Source organism: Passer domesticus, chromosome 8 (assembly GCF_036417665.1).
Source record: "Passer domesticus isolate bPasDom1 chromosome 8, bPasDom1.hap1, whole genome shotgun sequence".
In the NCBI taxonomy this organism is placed as follows: Eukaryota; Metazoa; Chordata; class Aves; order Passeriformes; family Passeridae; genus Passer; species Passer domesticus.
In genome coordinates, this window is record NC_087481.1 from 50,485,537 (window position 1) to 50,505,513 (window position 19,977).

At 39.8% G+C, this 19,977-nt stretch overlaps 2 protein-coding genes across 3 annotated transcripts in view; one reads left to right on the forward strand and one right to left on the reverse strand.

The window, feature by feature from the left end:
* Window positions 1-354: 354 nt before the first annotated feature.
* Window positions 355-15,935, reverse strand: DCLRE1A (DNA cross-link repair 1A). 2 transcript variants are annotated; one of them, XM_064431353.1, is made up of 9 exons: window positions 14,801-15,935; window positions 11,789-13,273; window positions 10,331-10,464; window positions 9,059-9,177; window positions 7,426-7,569; window positions 6,378-6,523; window positions 5,265-5,419; window positions 1,738-1,879; window positions 355-1,127 (listed from the first exon to the last, which is right to left on the reverse strand). In XM_064431353.1, exons 1-9 carry the CDS (start codon window positions 15,213-15,215, stop codon window positions 961-963), a joined length of 2,907 nt encoding a protein of 968 aa, XP_064287423.1. In that variant the 5' UTR covers window positions 15,216-15,935; the 3' UTR covers window positions 355-960. The 2 variants fall into 2 exon arrangements, with proteins under 2 accessions (XP_064287423.1, XP_064287424.1); XM_064431354.1 differs by lacking the exon at window positions 14,801-15,935 and adding an exon at window positions 13,772-13,930.
* A 47-nt stretch (window positions 15,936-15,982) lies between these two features.
* Window positions 15,983-19,977, forward strand: part of NHLRC2 (NHL repeat containing 2) — a 30,735-nt gene continuing 26,740 nt past the window's right edge. Inside the window, exons 1-2 of the mRNA XM_064431356.1 lie at window positions 15,983-16,539; window positions 18,447-18,599. Of these exons, the coding sequence (XP_064287426.1) occupies window positions 16,377-16,539; window positions 18,447-18,599 (316 nt within the window). The 5' untranslated portion in view covers window positions 15,983-16,376. The remainder of the gene's footprint in view (window positions 16,540-18,446; window positions 18,600-19,977) is intronic.

Genomic DNA, 19,977 nt, shown 5'->3' on the forward strand with positions numbered 1-19,977 from the left:
GTACATAAACATCAGGCAGATGCAGAAAAAGCAGCACTGGATAATCTGGTAGGAATCAGGGCAAAAAATGCAAAGTGAAATTTACCTTTTTGTGGCCAGTGCTAGTATTTGCCTTTCTTGTCTTTCCAGAATTCAGGTGACAAACCTGTATATAAACAACCCTGCAAACCCCAGTGGAGATTACATGGTGGGGAACCACTTCTGTGCTTTGAACACCTGCTGACAACTGGCACTACACAAGCAACTTTATACAAGCAACATACACAGCACATTCACCAAAGATAGTGCAGACAGGTTGTTCAGGTTAGCAACTCTGGCACTGAAATGAAATGCATTTTGCTCAGAAAGAACACATAGGCATTAGATATATTCTTTATTTTAAAAAAGATCGCTAAAAAAAACCAAAAACGTCTTGAACAGAATGTAGAAGTGTCTTTTGTAAACAGTTGTCTAAAGTACATACGCTGCAGGATCCCAAGTCCATACTCTCACAAGGTAAGGTTTTTTTAACAAGATTTAAATCACAACAGTCACTCCTGCCTCATGAAATTAGCTTCTCTGAAGCCTGAGTTGACAGCATGTGGCATAAGCTTAATATTGTCTCATTTATTACAATAACTTATTTGCAGAAATTATCCTGGAGACTGTTGAACCCCCAGCATTACACATCAGAGCATCTCCACAACTTGAGGAAAATTAAGAACAGGGGAAAAGGAGTAAGATAAAAATAACCTAAAATATGAAATTGCAAAAATGGTATGTTATGGGGAAACAAAAAGTAGTACATACACAAGAAAGCAAGGTGCCTTTTTTTCTTTTCCCAAATTGATTTTTCTTCAAAGAATGGCAGTTTAGTCCTCCCTAAAGAAAGCTTCATGGAAAAGGGAGATAAATAAAACTCACAGGAACTCAATTCCCATTCCAGCCTACTTCCTTTGAAATACACATTCTTCCTTATATTTATTTATGCCTATTGCCCTCGGTCATCCAGTCTCTAAAATGCATTTCCATCAAGCTTCTGTCTCTCCAGTCACCAACATTGACAGTGGGGATGATTTTCTGTGGCTTCAACCACTGAACAAAACGCTTCATTTCCAGGTAACTGCTGTGTTCACTGTAAGGAATCCCTGAAATGAAAACAAATCACAGCCATCTGTCAGGCCACTGAGCTTCCTCCAAGCCTTCCAGCTACAAAATACTTTAGACAAAAGTGTTTCTTCAATTCCTATTTGGGATCTCAAGTTTATAGCCAAGGTAAAACTACTTCCCTCCCTCCAATTTTCCCTTCTAAGAAAATTAGCTTGCATTAAGTCACCAAGTCATTAATCAGTGCAAGCTAAGCAACATCAATGACCTGGTTAAAGGAATGTTAAGGGTTTTAGCTTCACGCACCAATAAGAACTGAGAGGAAGAGACGCTCTCAGAAACAAGTAAGACACAGAATGAAATCTTGGCTCTGGAACTACACTGCCACCAGCATCAGTCAGGCCAAGACTCCATCCCTGAAGTCTCCACTTGTATCTGGTGAAAGTCTTTATTTACATGACAAGACAGGTGCAAAATGTATGTAAAAATCTGCATTTATGGTGTTCTCGATTACTCATTCCACAGATATCTCCTGAAGGTATCTGTTCAGTTTCTCAATGAGTTACCAGCAAAATCAGTAGGAGTTTCCAGAATAAAAATAGGAAAAGCATCCACACAAAACCAAATGTACTGAATCTTTGCCACTCATACCATATATAGTGATTTTTCCTCTTGTCTGAGGCTTGATATCCTCCAGAGAAAGGCATGAATCAGAGTAGGTCCACCCCGTAGGTTTGAAAGCCAGAATTTGATCAAAATTCTCAGAAAATTTATTCAAGTGATCTTGCAAGCCCTGTAAAAAAAAAATAGCATATACTTAATCCCATTAAATAGCTAGTGAGACTACAGGTTGGCCATTTCACAATGGAGAGGATTCAGACTACATTGTATTTTCATGTGCTGGTATTTTTTAATTTCAATGATCATCTACCTTGCAATTATTAATGACAAATATTGACATTTGCAAAACAACTTGTCCCTTAGGATCTCAGTTTCTTCATTTGAATTAAGTACATATGAACAGCTATGCATTACAGATTAGAACACATAATCACACCTTCTTGTAAATCTTGCTCCACAAATCACTCATTTCCTCCCCTAAACTGGAGGTCAGCAGCTGAGTGGAGACAGAAGATGGTGAATTGCTGCTTCAGTGCAAAATCATCACAGAGGTTTTGATACCTGCTTATGCCCACAAGTAACCAGATTTAATTAACCTACCCCAAAAAACTTGCAGCAAGCCAGTGCACAAGCTAAGTATTGCTCTGAGCACTAAACCATGTTTTACCACCTCTCCAAGACACGAAGGAAACCACCTCTCATCTTCTCACTCTAAAATGAAAATTACCTTGAAAAAAGTTTCCTAGTATGTACAATCCTACGCCTGCATAAAGTGAAGTCAGTATTGCTTCAAGTTAAAAATAGAAAATCAATTTCATGTATCCTGTATAAAATGTTACAGGCAAATTCCTAATCTGAAAGCCCTTCAAGGTTACAGAACTCAAAATCAAACTTTGTATTAGCAGGAGAGAGAGGAATACAAAATAAAGGCTGATTAAAAAGGAGGGTAGAGGAGGATAGATGGGCTGTGATAGAAAATTATCTAACCTGTCAGACACTTGAGAACTCTAAAACTGGGCAGCAGAAAGCTGCCACTTTTAACAATACCTTCACTACAATGTCAGGTAGCAACATAGAGAATCCATCAAAGCAGGTACATAAAAGAATTTTTAAAAACTCTACCACAGAAGATATTTCATTCAGCAACAGGAATTATGGCTCACTGCTGTGACTTTCAATATACTGTGAATGTTCAGTCCTCACTTGATTAAAGGTATAACTGTAGCAGTCTAATTCTCCTTCACACTTCATTTTGGGAGTATTAACATGGATTAAAGTAATTATTCACATATTTTCTCCCCTCGCTCTAATGAAATCTAAATATATTACTTCAAATGCAATGATTACTATATTAACAATGCTAATCTGCTTTTGAGTTTTGTTATAAATCAAGTGTGTAACAGTCACATTAAGGATGCAATTTCAAGTTTATTAAAAATTATTTGTGCATTTCAGTCACTTTCACTTCTGAAAGTCTCACCTCAATGCCAGTACAAGACCTTGCCGAGTTAAACAACATGAAAGAGTCACAGACACACAGAACTCAGTTCCCTGGAAAGTTTCCACCACATAGTCAAGTTAGTCAAAAGCCTCAACTTTTGAGTTACAAAAAAATTGTTTGTTGCAAAAGAACCATGCATGCATTTTGGAAAAGATGGCCTCTTTCCTCAAAACAAATGACTGCTGTGTTTGCTCATAACAAGTCCATTTTAAATACACATTCCAATTTCTTCGTTTATTGCTTTGGCCAACTCTGTTCTAAACCTTCACCCTTTTAAATGCAAAATGTATTTCACTGCCACACCAACCTCCTTCAATCACCATGACAGCCTGATATTCAGTGCCACTAAAGTCAGCAGCATACACAAACAGATTCCATAAGTTAGGAAAAGACTCAAACATGATTAAATATTTAATTTACCACCTGCCCTAACACCACTTAAACTCATCTGGCTTATTCAAGAACAGCCATTTGTCAGTACATACAGCAATCCCTGCATTTTACTGAGGTAAAACCAAATACTGCAGTGAAGTACCACATCTCTGGGGTGGTTTTTAAAAATATTTTCTTAATATATACCAAATTCAAAAGTAAGATAAATGATCATATGAACTCATCTTTAAGCATTTAAAATTCTCCACATTTACTTGACAGTACATTCCACGCAGGCACTCCTCCAGCTGCAGCCTCATTGGCACTCTGGAAGTGTCCCCAGCAGGCCCAGATTCCATGGACACAGCACCACTAATGATGGCACTCAACTCCACACCTGAGGGCACAGCCCCAGCACAGAGGGCCCTGCTGTCACACCAGGACTCTGACACACTAGATCATCGAGCCTTTCATCTTTCCTGGCCCTTTTCAGGGTCCAGGCATGGCTTTTGTCACACTGGAGATTTGTCTAGAGCCTCCTGATCTCAGAGGTGAGACCCTGCCTGACACAACTGCCTCCCTGGGGAAGTAAAGCTGCCCTTGGGGTTTCCTTCAGCCCTGAAAGTCCAATTGTGTCAGTATCCATGCATGCTGGGACAGGGGACTTGGCAACCCAGAAATCTGCAGAAGAAACTAAAATCAATTCCTGTTTAAGACACCACAGCACACTAAAAATAAATCCATACATATTTCCATTACTCATTTTCTGCTCCACCAGGGAAAACATCACGGAACAAAGTTAAAGCATTAAGATACTAAGTTCCATCTCCTGCAGCTCCATCCAAACCATATAGCCTTTTTTACTCCTTTTTAGGTCAACTCTGACCTTGACTAGTCCTGCAGCTAAATACCATCTTGGTCTGAAGGATTTGCTTGAGATGGCACAGCAGGCCTGAAGCAAAACAGGAAAATTAATCCAAGCCTGTAAGGCATAAACAGCCACTGTTTTTTTTTCCTTTCTTCCAGGTTACTTTAATCTAGACCCTGCTGCTTTACCTTACTGCCCTTCAGTATTTTGTCTATTTAGAATAACCTAGGAATTAGTCACCTTTCCAAACTAAGAAATTCTCAGAAAAAAATGCTCAACAACAAAAACTCAGTGTCTCAAATCTCAACCAAATGTGCATTTGAAATCAACTTAGATGAAATCATGTTTTAAAATTAACTGGTTTACTTGCTTTTGTAACAAACATTAGAGAAGTGCAGTAGTTGGTCATGTTCATAGGCTGCCTCAAAACAGGGGCTCACAGACAGAAAATCCTTTTAGACTTTTCCTATACTGGACCAGGTAAAAGACAGGCTGAAAACAGGAGCTCCATGTCACAATATATTAATTGCTAAGAGGACAGATCAGGCAGTCATTACATAAATCTACTTCAAAAAGGCCTGCAAAGAGCAGGTCTTTGAACAAGCCTCACCTTATCTTGTACAAGTACCACATCATGTTTGGAGAAGTTATTAATGTTTAATTGCATTTCATTTTCAATGTATTGCTACATGTCAAAGCCCCACTAAATAAATATAATCTGGCAAGAGGTTAAAAAGCACCAAACACAGCACTGGCTGGGAGGAGCCAAGAGAATTTTACTGGCACATTTATCAACAGTCCATTTTCTGATCTTACCTTAAAATTAATTTGCATCATGGGAAGAACATGAAGCAAAGTACCCTTCCAGTCCACACTGATGAGGGAATTGACAGCTGCTGACTCCAAGCACTGCAGGGTTTTGTATTTGTCACGGGACATACTTGCTTTTGAGCCCAGAACTTCAGCAATTGCTTTAGGATTCATTAGGAAGAAATCAGATAAAGAAAATTGTAAGAGTTCTTTTTTGGCTTGTTTTGGACATAGTCCTGATTGTTGTACAAGATAATTTTTACCATTAGAAAAGAAATCCATATTCAATAGGATGTAGTGTTTTGTATTCTAACATTAAGAAGAGAATCCTATAATGGGTGTTAAAAACCTTTGTCCCCAACATTTTAGCAGCAGAATTTTGTATGACAATACCAAAAAGAAAGAAAAGTACCTTGATAAATTCTAAGTCACATTTCTTTGGTTGAATGTTACTGAGGTGAACTGGTATTTATCCCAAAGATGCCAGAAATGTGCAGCTTTTGGAATATGTGACAAACAGCCCACATTGAAGACAGACTAAATTTCAGTGAGAGCAAGTTTTGTATTGATGATTTTAAATATGCACAAATGGTGCACATCTCACTGCTCTGAAGCAGACATTTGGGCAATCATGTTGGTTCCTGGTACAGTAACTGAGTGAAGCACAGCACACAAGATCTTCACTTAGTCAGGAAAGATATATAATATAAACTGGAAGGAAAGCTCAAAATAGAATTCTAGTCTAAGAATAACATCCCTTTGCTCTTTCTTGAAATTATTGACAACAAAAATGTCATAAAAGACCCTATTTATTTTTTTTTAATTGCCCTTAGCAATTTTCTCACCAGAATCAATTAAAGAGGTTCATATACAAACTGGCCACAGATATATATTCAGTGTGGGGGGAAAGTTGTAAACATGGTAGAACACTATTTCTTTCAGAAAGTTAAAATGTATTGAATAGAAAACTTAAAAAATAGCAGGAGGATTATTAAATACATTTAATTTCTTTACACAATATCTGAACATTCAGACTAAACAACCTTCAAGAAAGCCACCTTCTAACATTAAATTAGACATTAATTTAGTTATTTGATCCAATACACTTATTTCACATACCTAAGAAAACTTTTTCTTTTCCAATGAAGTAAGTGCCACAGACAACCAGAGTTCGTGGGTTTAAAGTCACTGTCTCAAAGGCAATGTTGACAGCAAACTGGATAACCTCTTGTTGTGCAGGAAAAGTGTACTCAGGGCTACAGTATCTGGGGCAGGGAAACAAAATATATCACTTTGTTACCAAAGATAAAAGACCTCTGAAATTACCGTGAAAGCCCTCAAAACTCTGTGTACACAGTAAGTGAAAAAGACATTACTCTTCTATATAATAGCAGTCTATTAGAAACACTGAGGTGCCCAGATGAAATTGTTGCAACAAAAATGACACTGAGCATATATCACAGTTTTCTCTACAACTATTCACTCTCTGGCACTGAATTCTACATTTTATTCTTCATAATGACCAAATGCTCTTGCAAGCTAGATATTTCTATCACGTCTTCATTATATCCTTATATCTATTTTTTGTCATACACACAAACCATAATATAAGTCATTACTCATTCACAGAACCATATGGAACAGAAATGAAAGTCTGCAGCTGGGCGTTAGTCATCATTCACACAAAACAACTTTATATAAATGAATCAGAGAAAGCTCTAATGAAAACTCCCAAAACTGATTCAGCCTTTTGGCACTCTCACCTTTGAATTCCTTCACACCTTTTTATAATAGACTTGAATCCACTGAAAACTAGTGCTCCATAAACCTCTTGTTTTAGAGTTAAACACTTAATGCATGAGTTTTGGCACCCTGAATTTAATACCACTTATAAATAATATGGTGATCTGAGCAAATACTTCAGCATCTTTTCCACCACCCACTTTCATTCTCTAATGTAACAGCATAACCAATGAACAAGCTACACATACTTTTAATAAGTCTCTGCTTTTATTCAACACTAAATAGAGCTAAAAAGTGTTATCACAGCAATGCAATTTACAATTACATTTATTTGGTCCATACTGGTTTACATTTGGTTCAAAGCCTTACTAAACTGAAAAACAAAGAATAAATTAAAAAAAAAATCAATTTCCAGACCACTTACGTGGTATCAAGGTAAAGGGTGTGGACTTTCTGGCCCATCAGAGCAGGGTAGCGCTCCATGGAAGGGTCTGCTCTGAAGTCCCCTGTGTGCAGAATAACAGCCCCATTTGGCAGGTAGAAAAGGATCATTGCTGCCCCTGGACAACTGAAACAAACAAACAAAAAAGCTCTATACAAATTGTGTCAACTCTCTATACTGATAAACTACTTTAAGAGATAGATCAGTAGAAACACATGCAGAATAGCATTTTAAATCACAGCTACTATACAGACTAACATAGCTAGAAATTCCTGATTTCTAAAGGAATTCTGCAGCTAATCCTATGGCCACACACAAGCTTAAGTTCTCACTTGAGATAGAAAGAAGAAACAAAAAATCTACACCAACAGTAAAGCAATCAAACATTAACTGCCTTTTTGGGATGCCCCACCTTCTAGGCATGGCACAGATCCTGCCTCAGCTACAATCATTCTGTTATTTGATTCAAAGGGGAAACAGCACACCAAAGAGAAGCAGCATTCTTGCTCAAGAGAAACAGAACAGTATTGCTGCAGACTCATCTTCCTTCCTGCAGGACTTACTGGAGCATTTTCCTTTAAATTCTGCCTGCAGATTTTAAATGTTGTTTCAGATCCAGAAGTCCCTGGTTATAAATACAACTCCCTTACTGGTGACAGTGAATCCACTGTGCCTTCTGCAGCTGCTTGCCAAAGCTCTCTGAAGAACAAGACTGGAAAACCTGAGTGGGACTATTTTAGATATCAGTAACCTGCAAAGGGTAAATGAAATCTCAAAAAAAAAACTGGCATGAAACAAAGTGAAAAGGACAGAATTGGTGAACTCTTCAAGAAGCTGAACTTGTAGCTAAGGTATGCATAGCTTGGAGCAGAGAATCAGAGGAACAAACAGGAAAAATGAGAAGTATACAAATTACATAAGCAACAAGGCTTGCTTCATTCCAAGAGAGGGTTCTCAGAGGACTTAATGGAGTTTTAACTCTCCAAATACAAACAAATCCTACACTAAGCAATGTTCAAACCAGCTGTGACACAGTCCAGCATTTCAATATATGTATAGCAGGGAAGGGAGTCTTCCTCTAGCTCATGGCCAACAAAAAGTACCAAAAGGCAGAACAAGAGCACAGGAAAGGAAATCAGGTGGCACTGAACTTTAAATCCAGCATTACCACATAGTGCCAGTCTAACAGACAAAAGCACACCCTTTATCACCAAACTCAGTAGAACTCTTGTCCAGATTTCAAAAGCCTTTTCTTCAAAGGTCAATTTTCAAAATGTTAACTAGGTTATGTCTCTCACAGGATCCAAAGTACCACATTTTTCTTTAGCTCAGGATTTCCCTATCATCAGTTCAAGCTACAGAAACCTAATGTATGTGATAATCAAATCTACTAGGTTCCCAACTAGACACCAAAAACCAGGAAGTGATCTGACCACTAGAAAATTATTCAACCTGTCAAACAAAAATTATGGAGCTACATGTGTTTAACACAACATACACAAAAAAAGGTAAATTAAATTCAAAGAAACCCTGTTTCATTTTTGAAGATAACTCACCCATTTCAAAAGCTAACTACCTGTAAGAAATTTTCCACAAGAAATACAGTGATACCTACTGATTGGCATCGAGCAACAGCACTTTGATCCCATTGACCACACACTGCGTGTCCATGGGCAGCACGTGGACATACTGCTCCTGGACTCGGAGCTTGCTCTTCACCAGATTGCCAGTTATCTGCAACACAGACAGCATTTAAAACAGGAACAAAGTCTAAAAGAAGCACTGTTCTTTTAGAAACAAAAGCTCTCAAAGCCAGACAGGCTTAGAGAGAAACTATAAGGCCCTGGGCATAACCAAACCTTTCAGCAGTATTGACTTGTCAAAAAGCAAACTGAGAAAAGCAGTATTTAGATAGTAAACTTTTAAAAGCCTGTCAACAGGCTATGGATTGGAATCAGAGAGGAGATAAACAAGGAGGAAGATGATCTGTTGCACACTGTCAAATCAAGAGGAAGAGGCAGGTAAAACCTTATTTAAACAAGTGAAGACGTTTCCAGGTAAGAGGCCCCTGGACCTTCTCATGGAGGACTGCAGTCACTGCAGCTGCAAGGGCAACACAGGACACAAGCATTCCAGGAAGCTTCCAGAATGAACCATAAGTAGATTTTCTGATGCAAGCTCTGGATGTGTTGATTAGGCAAAGGGCCCTCCCATGTTACAAGTAAAGAAGAGCTGGTTGTACATATAACAGCTAATGGCAGTCGTGGCCATTCAGCAGCCCAAAGTACAGGACACAAAGCATCAGTCTAAAATAATTCCACTTAACGTGGAAAAGAGATGGCTCATGCAGAATCTATTTCAGGCTTCCATCACTTAAATAGTTCAGAGAAAATGGAGCCAGATTCTTCATGATGCACACACACAAAAAATGCTACAATGTCAAGTTGTAAAACCAGAAATTTCAAATGTATTATTAGGGGGGGGAAAAAAAACAACAGAAAAGGTAAGCACTGCAACAGGTTGCAAGAAGATATAGTAAAATCTGGCCAGTGTTCAAAATTTGACTGACAAAAGCCTCCCTGCAGTCTGATCTAACTTTGAAAGCAGACCCACACTGTGCAGGAGATAGGTCTATGTGACCTCTAGAGATCCTTTTTAAACCTGTTTTTTTTTTATATGGTATCTAGGGAGGGAAGTTTCACTAATCCTCTTGATCAGTCAAGTCAAGGTAAGGATTTCTCACAAACAAAATGTACTTTCCCCTGTACTTATCCACTGACCCAATAAAGGACCCCAACCACTGATCTTCTGTTTACTTCCATCAGTACAAAAGTGAGTACAGCTGCACATGGATATGATGGTATCTAGTAATCTTGACAAGCCTTACCTTATTACAGTAGATTGGAAACCTGAAGTTTTTTGTTAGTCCACTGTAGTGATCAGAGTGAAAATGAGTAAGGAAATAAGCTGTGCAGCCTTCAATTTCTCCATACTGGAAGGCATCAACTGTAAAACCAGTTCCTACAGCAAAGAAGGAAGACAAGCCAGCCAATAAACAAGCAAAATTCAGAGCCAATTTCTAATCACATGATGCTTTGGGGTTTTTTCCTTTCTTCCCAATTAAAAAGTAATAGTTACTCTGCATACAATTGAAGGAGCCATTTAAAGATTAACATGTTTTGTGTATCAGTCAATAGTTGCAGAAAGAGATTTTCACTTACTAAAATAAATTTCACAAATTGCTCACAAACACACTTTCAAAGGCCTCCCAGATATGTTGTTCAGCTGCTCTCTTATAGAGATGGCAACTGGTTAAGCAAATCAGACACATTTATCTGTATTCAACTGGTATTTTTGGAAGTTCACATAGATTGAAATCTAATACTAATATTTTAACAGTAAACAGGTAACTGCAGCTTAACAGAACTGCATTTTGCAATCAAACTGCAATTCTTCGATTATCCTAAACGTAATATTTTTCTTAAAGCACGCAATAACATAATTATTAAGCAAGCAACCTGGGGTTTTCAAATCTCTCTGCTGAGATGAAACGTGACTGATTGCCATTGTATGCAGTGTTAACAGAAAGATGTTGCATAAAGACAGATGTATAGAAGACAACCCTTCTCTCTGCAAATACTTCTTTTAAATGAAAACATACCCATAAACACTCCTTTTCCATTGGGTTATACTTTCTTAAAACCACCAAACAGTGCACAGAACTAATTCAGCGTGTGGCACTCTTATTTTTCATTTCATGTTACACAAATTTCCCAGATCTTCTAGGAGAACTGGAAAGAGTTCTACATAATTAAGGCTAGAACTTCAAGTCAAAGAATCTGATCTAAGTAAAAATCCCTAACCAAAAATTCCTCAAGTGTTTGAGAGGTACCAGACCCAAACCTAACTTTAGTGGTGTGAGCATCTGAAGCTTTTTAAGATGTTGAACCATCATCCTTTAATCTACCTAATTGCTTGAGGAAACCCCTAAGAAATTCTTGGCTGTTTTCTTAACTAAACTCTTCTGCTCTGTTTTCTTTCTTTGTTTTCATAGTTAAAATGAATATCTCTAATACTATTGAAGCTCAAATGCAAAATTAAACTCAATTCTTTTACCTTAGTGTTAAGGAAATGATTGCCATTGACAACGCTATTTTCAGGCACAATTGAAGCAATGCAAAAAATTAATTTCAGGAATTAGGACCATGTATTAAAAAATACATTTAAAAATCATTTAAGAAAGCAGTTATCAAGAGTAAAAATACTGACGTCTAAAATTAGGACAAAAACAAAACACTCCAGCCAAAATAAATTAACCTCTATGAAAAACCAAGTTACCTCTCACCTGGTATTTTCTTGTAGAAGGGGCACTGTTTTTTTCTTGGTTCTTCACCGGCAGTAGGTAATTCTTTAAATTTTTTTCTCCACCTTCGTTGGCCACCAGAACGGACATCTGCAATGGCTTCATTTTTACCTGAACTTTCTGTAACTCCTTCCACATCTTCCACAGACCCCTCAGCCTTCCTTTTTTGCTGTCTGGGCCTCTTTCCATTAGGAGATACTGAACCTGGTATCTGCTTTTTCTCATTCAAAGACGCCTCTCCTTTGCGTTCCTCCTTTGCTTTGGGTTTTAATCCAAAGAAAACACCAATGTCCATTTGTTTAAGTTCTTTGGCAGGACTGGATTTAGTGTTCATAGTTGCTAATGAAAGAGATGGCACTGATTTAGAAGAGATGGGGCTGGGAAAGCACACAGCAGCAGTACTAAGATTTCCTTTTTTCTCCACTGCTGTCTGCAAACTCTCCTGGCGAGCTGTTTTATCAATTGCACTGGCAGTCATTTTATTTGTACCAGCTAAAATGTCACTTGGCTCCCTCAAAACATTACTCTTCTGTATCAGAAGAGAGCCAGCATCTTCTCTGTCTAGCAGTGATGATGTCCCAGTAAAACTCCCATATGCAGAACCCAGAGCACAAGCACCAGCATCTTCTGACTCTGTGGCTCTTGCTTTGGCAGCAGAGGAAATCAATTCTGGCTGTTCAGCCTCCTTGTAACTACAAGCAAAAGAAGATCCACTGGCTACCACCCCTTGCTGAGAATCTAGATGGTTCAGTGTATTTTCTGTACCACAGAGGGTTTTTTTAGTTATGAAATTTTCTATTTTTGCATGCTCATACTGAGGCTTCCTCTGTAAGAGAAGTCCATCAAATGTTTTAAATGTCACGGAATTGGAGTCTTCTTCTGAGTTCTGCACTTCAAATAATTCATTCTGTGATACTTTTACTTTCTCCTCCTCTTCACTTTCCTCAAATGTACTTAGTGGTGAGTAAGAAATTCCATAGTCATTGAAGTCTACTCCTGACTGTAGCAGACTTGGCTGACTTGTATCTTTCTCCACACACAGATGTTTTCCTGTTTCACTTTCTTGAGAGGATGCAAAATCAAAAAATTCAAATTTACAATGATTATCTGCCATCTGTGGCAGCTGAAGTGTCTGCTGAGGTTTTTCAACACCTGCAAAAAAGGAAGTGCTTCCACTAATTATATTTAGAGACTTCATTTGTGGTGAACTCCGTACTATTGATGCACAGTCATTGTTTGGGGTGTGCTTTATTTCAGTAGAGGGGTTCTCATTCCCTGAGGTTTCCTCTGCATAACTTGGGGAGCAGCTGGGCTTTGCAGCAGTAGAACATGTCATCTTCATCTCCACAGTGGTTGCCAGAGGGTTTACAAGATATTCCCCTGCCCTGTTTGCTGCAAGCAGAAAATGGCTGTAGCGCTTGTAGTGAGATGGAATGGTGGAGGTGCACTGCAGACCATCAGGACACTCTGTGGAAAGAAAGAGACAAAGAAAGGAGCAATGTTAACACCTTTGCAAGTACAGCTGGCACAGTTAAAATAAAAATCGCATGTGACACAGCATTTAGGAGCTTTTTCTTATAACTACAGCTGCTGGAGGACAGAAGGTACAAGTAAAAATTAATTTTCAAGCTACCACTGCTCTGAGCTGAGCAATGAGAAGCTTCCAGCCTAAAACCAAACAGCTGCTGCTCCTGCAGCACTATGCCTGAATTATGCATCCCATTAACACGAACATTTAACCCTGTTTCAATGCTGTGCTTCTGTAATCACATGGCTTCTGGTTTAGAATTGTCTCACATTCAAGCAACAAGCTCAGAGAAGTAGTACCAGAAACAGCCAGTACACTTCAAATGTAAGTAACAAACAAATAAACCAAACCTCAATTCTGAATGAACCTGAAATTCCATTTTAAATTGTCTGATATTACACACTAGGAAAAGAAAGAAAAAAAAGTTGTGTATTTACCTATATGAAGAAAACACTCAGCATTGAGATGCTAGGAAAAAAATCCATACACTTTCCTAGGCCTTTCCCAGTAACAATTTGCCAGCCTAACTTTGCAGGCTTTTAAAGTGAATGCATAAACCCACCAGAAGGATTTTTCACCTGTTAATTACGGGAGTAAGACAGAAATGAGGTGTTAAAACACCTGCCTTAAATTAAAAGCACTGCCAAAATCAGCATGAAAGGAATTACATGTCATCGTTCTGAAGAAGAAACTCAAGGAAAGTTATCAAAATATAAAAAGGAAAATGGTTGCATTACCTAAAACAGCCTTTATGCACATTTCCTGACTGTATGCTTTCTGTTTTACAAAAGTTATGAGGTGTATTAAGGGCATAAATTGGATACCTCAATCTGTTTAGATATGGTATCTCCCCATGAAACTAGAATTTGAAATGTGTCGGTTTTATTTTTCTTGTACAGAGCTCAAAAGAAAATGGTTGTTCTATGATACAGGAATGTTAGTCTCTATTTATATATAAAATTTCTAAACTGCAAGCTAACATTTCAAGTAAATTAGCATGTTTCAGCTTCCAAATGTCCATAGACAACATAACAAATCACAAATCAACATGAATACAAGATAATAAAATCTACACCTAGGGAAATAGAAGCTTCATGTCAAAAGTAGCATTCTTCTGCCTGAAGGTTCTTTTCTGACATTGTAACAGGTTTCATTATTTTAAATATGTACATTCAGTTTGTTCAATGAAATACTAAAACTTGATAAACAGCCAAGAAACTTTCTCAGAGTTTTGAGATTAGATTCTGAAAGGAGATTTTCATGTCAGATTTCCACGTTTTTCACAAAGAAGCAAAAATTTCATATAAAAATAGGACTCATCAGTAACAACATAATAAAACATTATAAAAATCATACCGACTACCATTTCAGATTTTGAGCTGAATATAAAAAATGAGGTTTACAGCAACATTTCGTGAGAAATTTGTAAGTTTTCTCTGAAAGCTTTTTTCTTACTCTATACATACCTTTTTCAACGGGTCCTGGAGTTTCCAAACATTCATAGACGTGCCACTGAGGTGTCTGGACCAACAGCAAAGAGAAGGGCATCTGGCAGCTGGGACAGAATCCATCGTGAACGGGCTTTGCACTTTGTGAGCTCTGTTCTGCCAGGCTGCCCACGCTGTCCTGGGAGTGCACACTACTGTCTTCTTTACATTCATCCACATCCTCACCTGCCCGTGAGCTCTGCTTGGTTTTCTGAGGTGTACCAGTTTTTTCTGTGGATTTCTTTTTCCCATTTCTCTTTCTTTTTGGCCTGCCTTTGCCAACACTTACTTCCTGCACAGGAGTGGAGATGCTCTGTGAGTTACTCTGATGCTTTCGCTTCCTAATGGATTTATACTCCCAAATGTCCTCTTCCAATAAAGCATCTTCAGACATGTCAACACATTAAATATTCCCCTTTCTTTTAAGCAACAGTTCACAAACCTGCCTTTCCTCCCGCTAGTATATTTGCTCTTCCCTCCACTCTTCACCATCTGAGGAAAAGCTCCAGAAGCCCATGTTAAAAAAGCAGCACTGGGCCACAAACCAAGCAGCAGTCCCTGATGGGACAGGAGCATGGTGGATCCTATCCCAAAAACAATTCAACGAGCCTCTCTCTGTAGATTTGCAGTTTCTCCTGTTACACAGGGCCCGACTCCGCAAAGCCTTCCAGGGTGAGCCATTTCCTTCGGCTCGTCCCCAGCATCGCAACCTCCACCGGGCCTCGGCGGGGCAGGAAGATTTTAAAAATTCCTGCCCGAGTAGGAAAAAAATGAAAAGAAAACGAGGAAGGATTCAGCTACGGGATCATCGTCGGGGTGTCCCAGAGTGTCCCCCCTGAGTGTCCTGTGATGCTCCTCCAGAGGGTCCCGGCGCTGCTCCACGGTGTGTCCCAGTACCTCGGTGCCCGGGATGCTCTCTGCGATGACCCGGGGTCCCCCAGTGTCCCGGTGCCCCGCAGTGTCCCGGGATGTTCCCAGGGATTACCCGGGGACCCGGAGTGCCCAGGATGCCCGCAGGGATGTCCCAGCGCTCCCCAATGTCCCGGGATATTCCCCGGGATGTCCCGGGTCCCGCCGCTCCGCGGTGGCGCCTCCCCGGCCGTTTCCCGCCGTGGCCGCGCATTCGCTTCCGCAGGTTCGTCACCGCGGCTGTCACCGATCTCCTCCGCTTCTCCCACTGTACGCCCCCCAAAAAGCCACAGATCCCACCGTTTAAATTACTGGAGCCTGGTTTCGACTTTTTCCCGTGCTGCTTAATTTTTATATCTTAAAAAAGAATAAAACAGCCGGGCGGGATAGACTGGCTGTGTTGAATCTGCTGCGCGGGAATCTCCGCTGTGCGCTCGCTCTGGGAATGTGCTGCTGTGGAAACCAAGGATACGTAAAAACACGGAACAAGTGAGGACGTCCGGCTTTAAGACAGACGAGTTATTGCGTGTCTGTACTTTGTGCTTTATTTTCTTCTTCAGTCGCGGTTTTCCGCCCTGGCCCCGCGGGCGGTGCCGAATGTGCGGCGGTGAAGCGCCAGGCCGGTAAACAGCGCCCGGCTGAGGCGATGGCGGCGGGCGGGCTGGCGGGGCTGCTGCCCGCCCAGACACAGCTCGAGTACGCGCTGCTCGACGCCGACACTGCCCAGGAGAAGGAGAACCTGGTCTACCAGTACCTGAAGAAAATGGACAGCCGCGAGCGGGACCTGGCGGTGCCCGAGCTCGGCGGAGGTGGGTGGCGCGGCCCGGGCGCGGCCGGCGGTCCCCGGGAGAGGCGGCGGAGCCCCGGCTCTCCCCGTGTGGGCTTTGCCTGGAGGTGCCGCTGCCTGCGAGGGCCGGGCAGGGCCGGCCCCGTGAGCCGCTGTCTAAATGGCACTTGAACTACAGGAAATGTCACTCCTGGGAGCACCAGGAGGGAAGGGCACGGCAAAAGAACCCCTTTAAACATCCTCTACCTGGTACTGGCTGCAAAAACACGTTCTGTAAAGCCTCTCTTCTAAACCTGTTCCCATCTGTACTGTGTATTTATATCTGTCGCCTGTGGTCATAGTGAGAACCTTACTAACTCTCTGCATTCTCCTGAGCTCCCTTGGTTTCCCGGAGCATCCCTAAGGATGTTCCCCATCGCTCTGCTCCATGACTGAGCCGCTCTTGTCAATTTTCACGCCCCTGGTAATGCAAACTCTCCTGGAGATGTCATTCATCCTTCTGCGGTGGTTTGCCCCTCTCACACATTGCTATGTCTCTCCTTGTGGCAAGGGGGGAATCAAAATATATCAAAATATAAGGTCCTGCTCAGGGTCTTTTTGAGTCTCCCTGCAGCTGTGGGAGCTCACATCACACTGCAAGACAGCTCAGCAGGGGAACTTCAGGGTTCAAATCACACTTGTCATGGGAATGAATTACGGATTTTGGCCAGTGGAGCAAAAGGAATGCTCTCTGCCTAGATTTGGGGCCCTGAATTGAATTTTAGCTTTTGCCATTAGTATTGTTCCAGTGTTCTGTCAAGGCTTATTTTCTCCTCTAAAAAGAGCTCAAAGAAGTAGCCCATGAAAGGTATTTTAATTCTAATGAAAAGGGAGAAATGCTGTAAAATATATAAACTGCCATTTTCTTTTGAAAAGTGAACAGCAAAGCTTCTACACTGTGGGAATAATGCATATACTTGAATTATTCTCATTACTCTCACCAAAGCTAAATGTGTGTGCATCCATTTATGTTTATAAATATATGGAGATAGAGAACAGTCCTCCTCTTAGTGAAACACAAAGCAAGCCTCCTGCTGACTTGAGTGGGAATAGCTTCTGGAGCTATAAGAGCTTATTTTCTGAAACTGTCAAAGTGAAAGTTTAAAGACTAGTTAGCTTTGCATTTTATCATAACTGCCTTTTCCTTTTATAAGTTTCAGAAATGCTAAGAGATAATACTGGCAGATCACATTTTAGGATATTTATTCCTTGTCTTGGTACCTGTAATGGGATCAGAGGAGGAAAGAATGTTTTCATGTGCATGTGAAGTGGTTAAAATAAATAACCAGGATTACTGTGTGTGTACCTGAAAAACTTTTCTTTCTTCCCATATGACAGAATTAATTGATACGTGTGATTTCAAACTTTGAAAATCAAGATCAGAGTTATAAGCACAAGAATATTCCATTGATCTCTGAAATCAGTTCTTTACAGAACTGTTGGAAAAAATCATTAAGGGTTTAACACTTCTAAACTTTTAGTAGCCTTTATGTGAGTTTTACATAATTGATTGTTACCCAAATGGCATTGTTGGGGGTTGAATAATGTAGATCATGTTTTAAAATGTATCAAATTTGTTCTGAGGCTTACATGTTCTTTCAGTTAAAAAGTGCCTATATAAAAATATAAACTACACTTTCAAATTACAATGAATCTTACTAATAATATTTTCACTTATTAATTATGAAGAATTGCGGAACATAAGGATGAGTTGGATAAATAAAGGATTTTTCTTTGCTTTTCTACGTGCATAAAAAGGGATGTCAAACTCTTTTTTTTTTCTTTCTTTTTTAAATTTTTTTTAGGTTAAAAGTACCAAGAACATTGTGTGGTGTTGGTGCCTTTCCCTCCCCTTCCCCTAACTGGCTGTCGCTGTTCTCTGAATTCCAGATCTGCAATGGTTAAACACTGAAGGTCCTATTTCTCTTCACAAAGACCTTTGTGGAAAAGTTGTGGTGTTGGATTTCTTCACTTACTGCTGCATCAATTGCTTGCACCTGCTGCCTGACCTCCATGCCTTAGAGCACCAGTACTCTGATAAAGGTAAAAGTGCTTTGGCTGGCTCCAAATAGAATTTCCTGGCACTCTTGCAGGCTGAGGAGCTGAGTCACTTTGTTGCTGGTTACTAAACTGCTGGCAGTATTTCAGGGGTGTCTAAAAATGTCTTCTAATCTTTTAAGTAGCCTAAAAAAGGTGGCTGTGTGTACTTCCATCACATTTTAAATGGGTTAAATAAAGTGTCTGTTGTGTCTGTGTAATTAGGCAAACAGGATATGTGCTTAAAGCCCAAATCTGATACCTCTATAAATAAAGTGACTCTCAAAAAGCTACTCAAGAATGTGAGATACAGGTGCAAAATTAATATAAGTAGGTAACTTTCTGCCCTTGGCTGAGGAACCAGCTCTGAGAAGAAGATCATTGTGGATCCTCTTCACACCAGGCAAACGAGATTTACTAATTACTGGGAGAAAGGGAAGAGGAGACTTGTTGGCTTGAGAAGGCTGAGAAAGATAAAAGCTGAGAGAACAAAACATCTTGCTTGGGCAAAGCACCTGTCCCATAATGCGTTTGGATCTTCAATTTCATGTTTGAATACTTGAAGGAATATTTTTTCTTAGTTACAGAACAAACCTTGATGTAATTGATGTACATTGTTACATGCTCTGATGACTTTGTTTCAAATGCCCTTACCTGGAGCATGTTGAAACTTCAGCTGTGTGATCACCAGACAGAAGTTTAAACACAGGAGGCTATAATGTTAGGGTGATCCTAAATCATTATAAATGTTATAGCACATGTGCCATAGCTCTATTGTCTGGAAGTTCAGGAGATCTGTTTCAAAGTGAGGGCTGCTTTCCATAGGATTGAATGTCGCCCAGCATCTTTATCTGATATGCTCTCGCTGCTATCTTCAGTGGTGCTATTTCTGTTTTTCAAGTGGCATTCAGAAAGTTATTTTAAACCCCAGTGCATATTCAGTTCATGTTATCAGCAGTCCAGAAATTACTTCTATAAGAGGAAGTACTTTTTAATATTCAGAAATAGCTTGGCATAAATCCAGTGTTGTGCTCTGCTGTAATCCTTCAAAGAAAGTGTTTTAAATGGAGTGTATATTGTTATTTCTGAGCATAGCATCCCTCATTTCCACAGGCATTTTCCTCATGAGGGAATGTTGTACCCTACTTGTGCTGTTCAGGTGTTGACTAAAGAATTGTCTTTCCAGCTTTAATGATGTTTTTGAAGGACAGATACAAGCTCTGGTGCTGATCCCTTCACAGTTAAAATATTTGACGTGCTTTTTGGATTTCAGCAGTTAATGATTGCACAACTTCACCTGTCTGATACTGCAACATCGTTTTCCAGTAGAGTTGATATGACTGTAACAGTTATGGTGAATTTTTAATTTTTAATCATGAAATTG